Source organism: Grammomys surdaster, unplaced genomic scaffold, assembly GCF_004785775.1.
Source record: "Grammomys surdaster isolate TR1022 unplaced genomic scaffold, NIH_TR_1.0 125881, whole genome shotgun sequence".
Lineage (NCBI taxonomy): Eukaryota > Metazoa > Chordata > Mammalia > Rodentia > Muridae > Grammomys > Grammomys surdaster.
In genome coordinates, this window is record NW_021620706.1 from 107,267 (window position 1) to 117,479 (window position 10,213).

The 10,213-nt window shown below is 37.8% G+C and overlaps 1 protein-coding gene across 2 annotated transcripts in view; it reads right to left on the reverse strand.

Annotated features, from left to right (window-relative positions):
- Snx7 (sorting nexin 7) overlaps nucleotides 1–10,213 on the reverse strand; it is an 86,523-nt gene that overhangs the window by 55,646 nt on the left and 20,664 nt on the right. For both annotated transcript variants that reach the window (XM_028752195.1, XM_028752194.1), the window contains exons 2-4: nucleotides 8,883–9,065; nucleotides 2,533–2,643; nucleotides 1,414–1,578 (exon numbers count right to left, since the gene is read on the reverse strand). In XM_028752195.1, the coding sequence (XP_028608028.1) occupies nucleotides 1,414–1,578; nucleotides 2,533–2,643; nucleotides 8,883–9,065 (459 nt within the window). The remainder of the gene's footprint in view (nucleotides 1–1,413; nucleotides 1,579–2,532; nucleotides 2,644–8,882; nucleotides 9,066–10,213) is intronic.

Genomic DNA, 10,213 nt, shown 5'->3' on the forward strand with positions numbered 1-10,213 from the left:
TGCACAGGACACACTGCTCTGCACAGGACACTCTGCTCTGCACAGGACACACTGCTCTGCACAGGACACTACTCTGCACAAGATATTCTGCTTTTGTCATATTCTCGTTCTAGTTTATAACCAGACTCTCTGAACACAGCTCTTGAGCTAACTGGAGTGGGTAACTGGGACACCACCTCCACTGATCGGTTGTATGCAGAGAAGGCTCTTTAAAAAGACATGCACCTAGTTATGTCATGGGAGAGACAGCTACAGATTAGAAAAACAAAAACAAATACGCAGCCATGAAAATCATCCCTTGAGAAATACAGTGTGCTTAAGTAAACAACAAAACACAAATCAGAGCTCACTAGGTTCTGAGGGGCACTGCAACATCTGTGACAACATGGGCTTGTTTGGGATCAAATAAAACTTAGAGAGCAAAACACATAAGAAAGAGATTCATAATCTGTGAGTAAAAATAATTCCTGATTCATAGATTTACAAGCAATATATCATTTACTCAAACATGGGCGAAGATATTGTTTGTCTTCCCACAGGTTTTCTTTCTAAAAAGTCTTATGAAAACACATTTGTGACCGAAGTGTAACTGACCAGACAACCCATCCACCAAGGAGTACCCCTGACTTCCTTGAGAAAGCATACCTTATCACTAGCAGTACAAAGTGTAGCTGCCACGCTGTTGTTCCAGACTCTGATTTAACATGTTTTGGGTGTGATGCATATTCTATACTCTGAGGAATGAGCTTCTAAGGTTCAGTGGTTCTCAATGTCTCCAGTGCTACAACCCTTTAATACAGTTCCTCATGTGTGGTGGCCCTTCAAGCCATACAATTATTTTTGTTGCTACTGTATATCTGTAATTTTGCTATTGTTATAAATCATAATGCAAATGTCTGATACGCTGGATATCTAATATGTGACCTCTGTGAAAGGGTCATTCCATGACACCCTTGGGTCTTCTGTCCTTTACTTATCTGTTCTGACATACATATGTTGACACTAGAATGGGCACACACACTAGTGCATCATAAACACACACACACACACACACATACACACACATGCACACACACATCCAAACATCACACATATAGAACATCATATTTATGCATGACCAATGTTGATCACATATGCAAAGAGCACTCTGTCACTGAATAAAAGTTAACAGAAATAAGAATATATGTATGTGAGGAAGACAACAGACTTCTATCTTGTTTACATGTTGATTTGGCATACCAGGATTATACCTAAAATATTTTCTAATATTTCTTCAATATTTTCTAAAACAATATACTAGAACACTTCAAGGATACCACTGCCTAATTTGTAAAGGTGAGAAAGAGGGGACATGCAGTCTGATGCACACATGGGTACTAAAGGATCTTATGAATATAAAATAGCACCATTTACCCAGGCTTGTGCAGTGAGGAAAACCTTGAAATCCTCATTAAATGTTAAAGTTGGATGGTCGGCGATCCTGTTCAAAAACTTGTGCAGTGCCTTCCTGCGGGTCTCAATGAAGTCATCGTTGAAGCGTTCCACCATGCCTTTCACGATAAACTTTTCTGGCAATGGCTGAGACCAAAAACAAAAGCAACAACTATCTGAGAACACATGCCTATGGCAGCGATGGAGGATGAAAAATGGAGCTGAGAAATGGAGATGGTTACGAGAAGTATGAGGGCAGAGGTCACAGAGGCGTGGTGGGGAATAGCCGGAGCTAGGCATGTATGCAAATGCTCTTAGGAACCCTGTTGTTCTCTGTGCCAATTTAAAAATTAAATAAAATATTCATTTAAAACATCTATCCAAAGGCCAATGAGATGGCCCATAATGGCACATGCTGTCAAGTCTGACAACCTGAGTTTTATCTCCAGAATCCACAGGGTGGAAGGAGAGAATCCTAAAAGTTATACTCTGACCTCCATACCTGAGCATGCTCACACACAAATAACAATAAAATTAAATTAAAATAAAAAAAAATCCAAAAAACAAAAATCTTGCATATAACATGACACACCAGGTTGCAAAGAATTCTGAAGAACAGTTGAACACTTCATCATTTGTTACAAACATTTAAAAATATCCATGGTACATGCTGGGAATATGACTCGCCATGAAAATAGCACCCCTGTCTGTCAGGCTGATGACCTGAGCTTAATCTCTGGGGACATATGTGGTGGAAGGATTCCCCCTCCCACCAGTAGTCTGAGACCGCCATATACATGATAGCATACCTGGGCTACCCCCCACAATCAATCAATCAATCAGTCAGTCAACCAATCAATAAGTATAATATGTTAAAAACCATAAAACTAGTCAGGAAAAAATGAAACATCATTCCATGTTATAATAATTTTTAGAAGTGCAGTTAAATCAAAGAGTTTGAAAGCAAATGTTCCTAAGATAAGTAAAATTTAATGGATTTAAAGGTATTATGTTTGGCATTATGTTTTAGACACTCTAAAATACTCCAAAAAATACAGTGGCTATATTATAAACAAGAACCAAAAGCCCTTATAAACTCACGGGAATAATGAGTGTGGGGTGTGCTTCTTCCAGTTTACCCTTCAACCAAAGGAAATCTTGATAACGTCGCCTGACTTCAAATTCACTGGAATCAAACTCCCCACGAGATGTCTGAGAGAAGCAGAAAAACATAACAGCCCATACAGTGGAAGACAGAAGACATTTGCTTAATTCTATTTTAGATATTATGAAAAAAAAATAGGTCTCTAAGAAAACTTGCATCTTAATTATTCAGTGTTTGTCAGCCTGTATTTTCTTTTTCCAGTCATCTATTCAAGCAGCAGATGAAATTAAGTGAACTTTCCGGTTTTTCCACAAAGAAAGCAAACACCATGCTGAAATCTGAAGTCGAAACTGAAAAATCTGTCTTCCAACAGCCATCTGGCTCCCACAGGCTTTTGACTACTATTACTCTGGCGTGGCTTTCTCGCTTAGAAAGTGTGCTCTGAATGTAGGTTTCAAACATTATTCTTTTCTTGACATGATTAGAATTCAGAATTTGAGGAAAGTTCTATTTTTAAAATCTGGAAAATAACCTGAATATAACCGAGAAGACTGTTTTCTTGGAATGTGTTCAAGTGAACTGCTTTCACTAAAATCTGCTGTTGGTATGTAAAAATTCTAACATTTTTTTTCAGAGTGATTTTGCCACTTTTTCCAGAAAAACATAATTAATGGATATTTAATGTCAAACGATTTTTTTTCTGTTATTTCTCAAGGGAATGTCTTTTTTGAGCTCCATGTTTAAACTCTTAAAATTTTAGCCAATATATTAAGTCCTCTCTTCCTACTAAACCAAAAATCTGTGCCAACTCATGTGGCAAGGACATCGGTTCAATATCACCCTCACAGCTACTGCTTAAACCTCAGGCCAAAATAAAAGTAACACTTCTCTAATTCATACTTAACATCTCATGAGAAAATAACCACTTCTACTGATGCCCCACTTAGCTGGATTTTTGCATACTAAAAGTTATATACAGTAATATTTAGGTTGAGATTTTCCTGCAGGAGTAAAGATGGAATAAAATAAAAAGTATTGCAAACATATCTCCCATCACAGAAAATAACAACTACCTACATGGGTGAGTCACTTGAAAATTAAGCAGTTCATATCACAGGGTACAGTTTTAATGGTTTAGAAATTATTAAGAAGCTTGTGAAAGTACACCATCCTTAAGAGTTCATATTTACAATATCATACAGTAGATCTTAGTAAACGTTCTCTTTGCAATTAGAAAAGGTGGGGATACATCAGACACAGCAGCCTAAGAATCAAAATGTTCGCAAAACACTTCAAAAATGTAGTTACTTTGCAAAATGACACTTGATGTGGAAACAGTAAGAACAGAAAATCTAGATCCAGTAAAAACATGTTTAACAATATATATATATAGACACGCTGACTGATATGTGGATATATGTACGCATACACATCATGCTTGCATATACACACACAGATCATCAATTAGTCACTCTCTATTGGACTAAGCACCAGGCACTATGAACGGGTTCATGAACAACTTCCAAAGCTGTAAACTGGTGTGACCATTAATACTAATGAAAGCACTCACATCTAATCGGTGAGAATGTGATTCAGCTGTATATGCTCTCAACCACCTCCAAGTCTTTAGTAAACACAAAGCAATTTGTTAAAAATCCCAGCATGAAGACGCCAAATCTTATCAAAGAATCAATTAATTCTGTCCTCTTCACTCTGTCACTGGCTTAAAGGAATTTAATGGCATATAACAACAATTGAAGAAAATAGAAAATACGTTCAAATCTAAGTATAATATTCTGTTTCGTTCTACTTCCGGACCCTATACTTCTCCTGCATGGGATACAAACAGCAAAGTATATATAGTCATCTGAGCTTAGATGATGACGAATTTCCCTACAGTAGACTTTAGAATCACCATCCCACCTAGAGCAGTCATATTTGGTCACTCACAGCCATAAAATGAACTGGATTGGATGAGAGACCCTGCCAGAAAGAACACATGGTGTACTTCAAGTCTCAATAATGCTTCTGACTGGAACGCAAGTGTCTATAGGAGCAATATTACAAATGCATTTGCTCAACAAATGTAGGTATTCTAAGCTCAGGAGATTTACAAAACTGCTTTTGGCATAAATGAATCTTAATAATCAATTTATCAGTGGAGGACAACAGCTACTGGCTGCATACTAGCAGGTATTTGCATGCTTCATGACGATAATATGGGAGCAAAGACCAGAGTTAAATCTCTTAGATTTATTTCCACAATCCCTAAAGGAAAGTAATCTCTATGTCTCCAAAGGACAAAGCAGTTCTTCCGAGCAATCACCTCAGAATGTTACAGAAGAGTAGTGGGAAGGATTTTGGGCCCAGAGAGAGATAGGAACTCCACAGGAAGACCAACAGAGTCAACTAACCTGGACCCTTGGGGCTCTCAGAGACTGAACCACCAACCAAAGAACATACACAGGCTGGACCAAGGCCCTCCACACATATTGGTCTTCATGTGGGTCTTGAATAACTAGAGTGTGAGATATCCCAACAGCTGTTGCCTAGCCATATGATCTGTTCTTCTAGCTGGGCTGCCTTGTCTGGCCTCAGTGGGAGAGGATGCACCAAACCCACAGAGACATGATATGCCAGAGTAGAGGTATTCCCATGGGGAACCCTCTCAGAGAAGAATTAGCAGGATGTACAGTAACTTAAAAATAAAGTCAGTTTCAAGAATAAAGGTCCCTTCTCAGGAAAAAGATGCATTGAATGTGAGAGTACCTTATATTGCTGGATTACTGTTAAATGATCCTAATCCCAGGTTATTATAGTGTGTACAGGTGACTTTGCATATGTGTACATCTTTATAGACCTCAGTATGCATGAATGGTAATATTATAAAACTGAAACTGGAGCTGAGGATATATTTCAATTCACGTCTAGCTTGCATGAGATATAACACTCAGCACTGCACAGACTAGGTAGGCTTGGGCACACAAGTCATCTCAGCACTGAGGAAGTGCAGACAAGAGGCCCATACATTCAACTCATCCTAGCTGGCTAGTGATTTCATGGCCCGCCTGGGCTAGAGACTCTGTATAAAATCAAGCAAGTCTTCCTCAGAGAAGCCATCCATCCATGTCCAATGTTTGTGACAAGTTTGTGTCTTCCTTCATACGACTTTAAATTAAACGAGTATTCAGTAATTAACATCATCATATTCTTCGTTATCATCTATATTTTGAAGGCAGAAATCGCTGTCCATCAAGTGAAGCCTGACCAGAGTCGTAGGTACATAAGAATCTGAACAATAGTAGCATTCAAAAAAAAAACCTTAAAGAATAAATTCTTGCATGAGTGATACTAAGCAAACAACAAATAATTTTGATAATACAACCTACATCTAATAGATGTTTATATATTTATATATTTAATGTATATTCACTGCATATATGTACAGTTTACATACTAGGATAAAAGTAATAGAAAGTAGAAAATGACACTTAGTTTATAATAATGTGAAAGACAAGTTTGCCACATCCAAAACACAGAGAGGTAAAAATATAATGGAAAAATACATACAGAAGGAAATGGTTTATACTTATAAGTCCAGCTCTGCCAATGACTTTGTAGTATAATTCTTGCAAAGTTCCTGAGTTTTTCTTTATTATGGAAGAAAATGAAGGCAAATAATAACATGTAAATTCTGGAACTGTTGTCAGGTATGTAGAACGTGTTTAAAGCCTTGCCTCTAAGTGTAGTCACCATTGATGTCAGCTGCTAAAATACATTCTGATGTCATTGTCACTACTCAATGTAAACAGTGGTTCAAACAGTGTTCACCCAGAGTGCCCACCACTGAGGCCATCTGGATCGTACATCCTAATGTCATCGCTATCATTAGTACTATAAACCAGCCCATTTAACTATGATGTGGGAAGACAGTAAGATGCCTCAGCAGAGAAAGACACCTTCCACCAACTCACAGAACCTGAGTTTAATCCCAAAATTCACATGGAAGAAGGGAGGGACCACTACCTCAAGTTGTCCTCTAACATCCACATGTACAGTGGCAACACGTGCACACATATTCATGCCTACCCACCTTTGACACTTGAAATTAACTTAAATGAAGTAGATTAAAATATGATAACAATATGGATAATTCACTGTATGTCACTGGCCAGAATCAGATCTCATGGGCATTTCAAAAAGGGTATCTCTGAGGAATCCATATGGTGGGGAAATAACTGTTTCACAGATCCAGTGAAGGAGGGCAGTGTTAGGAGAGGATGCAGATGAGCCTTGGGTCTGTTCTGTGCAGTATTCTTATTTTAATCTATTCACATTTGTACAAAAGTTTTCAAAGTTACTGCTGTCACATTATTTAAAAATTAAGAAAATGATTTTAAAGAGGTTGATTAAAATGCCCAAGACACATAGCAAGGAAAGAGATGTCTATTCAACTCCACACTCTCTTGCTGAAACCCCTCTCGATACCACAAAAATACAAAGACTTCATTTATTCATTCAAGAAAATAACTGGATTTTAATTAAGTAGATCCTGAGAATTGTATTTGGAATTACAAAACCTTCCCTGAGGGGCTGGGGAGATGCCTCAGCAGTTAAAAGCATCTTAACTTCTTCCAGAGGATCCGGGTTCAATTCTTAGCACCTACATGCCAGCTCACAACTGTCTGTAACCCCAGGATCCAAAACCTTCACACAGACATATATGTAGACAAACCACAAATGCACATAAAAATAAATAACACACACACACACACACACACACACACACACACACACACACACACCTCTTCCTTATGAAGCTCAGACTCCCTGAACATCCCTGAACATAAATACAAATCCAATCCACATGTACTTTTCTACTTACTATTGGGTAGAAGACAGTTATTGACCACTTAATACACATGGCTAAATGTTTTACATTGATTACTTCACTTAAGTCGATTCTCAGAGCAAGGCTAGCTCTGAGTTACAGAACCAGCTAGCATCTACTAAAAATGTCTGGGGTTTTTTTTCTTTTCTTTTTTCTTTTTTTTTTCCTCTAAGGACTATGTGACTTAGAATTGAGGATACATTTTCAGTTTCATTTCTGTAACAACTTGATACTTTACAGTCCTTAAGGATTCCTTTGAAACAACAGAGGAATGCTGGGAGGCACTGAGCAGCTAGAAAAGCCTTCTTAGGCAGCTAATACCTTGAGTTTTGAAAAACAAATAGCACTCATTCCATCTTAGGAGATGGAGATGTCAGGCAGATGGAAAAGCATATTCAGATTCACGAGACCAAGAGGTACCTGTAATACTCAGAGCCTAGAAACAGCTCTACCTGAGTAGAGAAGAGACTCAAGGGTAGAAGAGATGAGTCTTGTGTGTACAGAGCTGTCCCTGACCTGAGCTCACGTGACCTGGCTCAGAGGGACATATTGCACTTTGCACTGGAGGAAATGAGGAGCCAGGGAGAGAGATTCCATTTATACACTTTCAGGAACACAGGACCATAGTGTGGCAACGGCACTGAAAGATGAGACTGCAGAGGCATAGTCTGGAACCCTCTCAACTAAAGAGATGCTGCTCTTCAGCACTCAAGAGCCACTCTGGTGATGAATGAACCTTTCTAAAAAAAAAGATATTTAATGTGCAGAGAGAAATTACTCATAAAAAATGGACTTAATGAAGCAGACTATATTTAGTTTTGTTTTGTCTGACATTAGCTTTCTTTGTGTAAAGAATGACAACCTTAGTTTTCGAATTGGTTTCTCTTGTACTGTTGAACAAGTATTCCGCCTGCATGCTATAGGGGCGGTTTGCTTCTATCTGAGAAACAAACAGTATTACACTTTATAATCCTCAGAAAAGCTATCACTATAAAATGTTACTCTGTCCTGGTTTTAGTGATTGATCTCTGTATTAGGAATCAACCTAATTATTTACTTATTTAGTGTTTCTTTTGAGATAGTGTGTCATGAAGCCCAGACTCTCCTTGAACTGTGCATTGCCAGGGTAGCCTTCAATTAGAGCTTTGTCTGACTTAGCCTCGAAGTGCTAGGATTTAAAGCATGACCCACCACACCAGGCTAGTTGTCATTTTTATGAGCAAAACCTAAATCTTATTATTCTTAGTAGTCCAAATAAAAAGGTCACTTTATAAAGTCAATTCAAATATCAAATTTCATAGGAACCAAGTAAAGGTATGTCAGATGAAATCTCCTACCCAAAATGGCTTCAATAAAAACGTCAATGAAAAAGATATTGCAACACTGAACTACATGACCAAGAAGTGTTTCCAGAAGCTCAAAGAGCACATGGCATTCCGCTCACTCAGAAGTTACCTTGGTTATGATCCTGTAAGTGACGAAAGTTTCAATTGTAGTGACATGACTCTCAGGTGCATCAACTGTAATGAAGAGATCCTTTAAATCTGGTCCATCTTCAAACTTGATTTGGTTTATCATCGACAAAGGGGATATTGGCATCATAGGGCTAAATGAGTTCATGTCCATCAGTGAGGCATCCTAAGGAAGAAAGCACTTACAAAGTTAACATCGGACCTGGGGAGATTGCTCAGTTGGGAAGGGGCTTGCTGCACAGTGTGAGGATGTAAGTTCAGATACCCAGGAACCACAGAAAAACCAGGTGCGGTGTGCACATCTGTAATCTCATGACCAGGGAGGCAGACAGGGTTGATTCTCTGGGCTTACTAGCCAGCCATCCCATCTGAATAGATTCCAAGTTCAACGAAAGAGCTCAACTCAAAAACTAAGGTGGAGACCTATCAAAAAATACCCCCAGCACTGACCTCTGATCCCTGACCGCCATGTAAAAGCACATACACACATGTAATGCACATATTTTCTCACAGACATTTTTATATACAAATATACAAATGCACAAAAACATATAACCCATGCATTCATACAAAAACTGACTTCAGAAGAAGCAGGAACAATTTTCGATTTCTGAGATGTTACTAATATTAATAAAACATGGCAAAAACAAAAAGCACTTCTGGACTCATAGTTGGATATGTTTTGTATGCATTTTTTTATATGGATACTAAACATTCATTTTCATGCTTGCTCATAAATTCTACCTTAACAGTGATGAAAAAAGTCATCAACTTTCAAGATTCCCTTGCTTTGAACATTTGCATTCTCAAATATTCAATACAAATATCTCTAAAATACAAATTGAACCTTACTCCTTAATGCAATGGTATTAAGAAACAGATTGAGTTATGAAGGTAAATTCTTAATACGGAGCTTTGGCAGCCCTATGGTGAGGCTGGAGGGGAGGGCAATAACTAACCATTTTTCTATTTTCTTTTTGCTACCTGTGAGGACATAGAAAATATAAAATAGAATTAAACAAAATACCATCAAGAAGCAGAGTTGTCCTGCTAAGCAAGGTACCAAACCTGCCAGGCATGATTCCAGCCATGTAGTAAAGGGCAATTGTTATGCTTAATCAGATACATAAAAATACAGAAACAAGAAATTTCCTGAAACAAAAGTTTAATGAGGTAACTTCCACCTGTATGATAGAATATACTAAAGTGTACCTAGATGATAGCATATAATATAATGATCCAAAGTAATGGACTGTATGTTTTCAACATATATATATATATATATATATATATATATATATATATATATATATA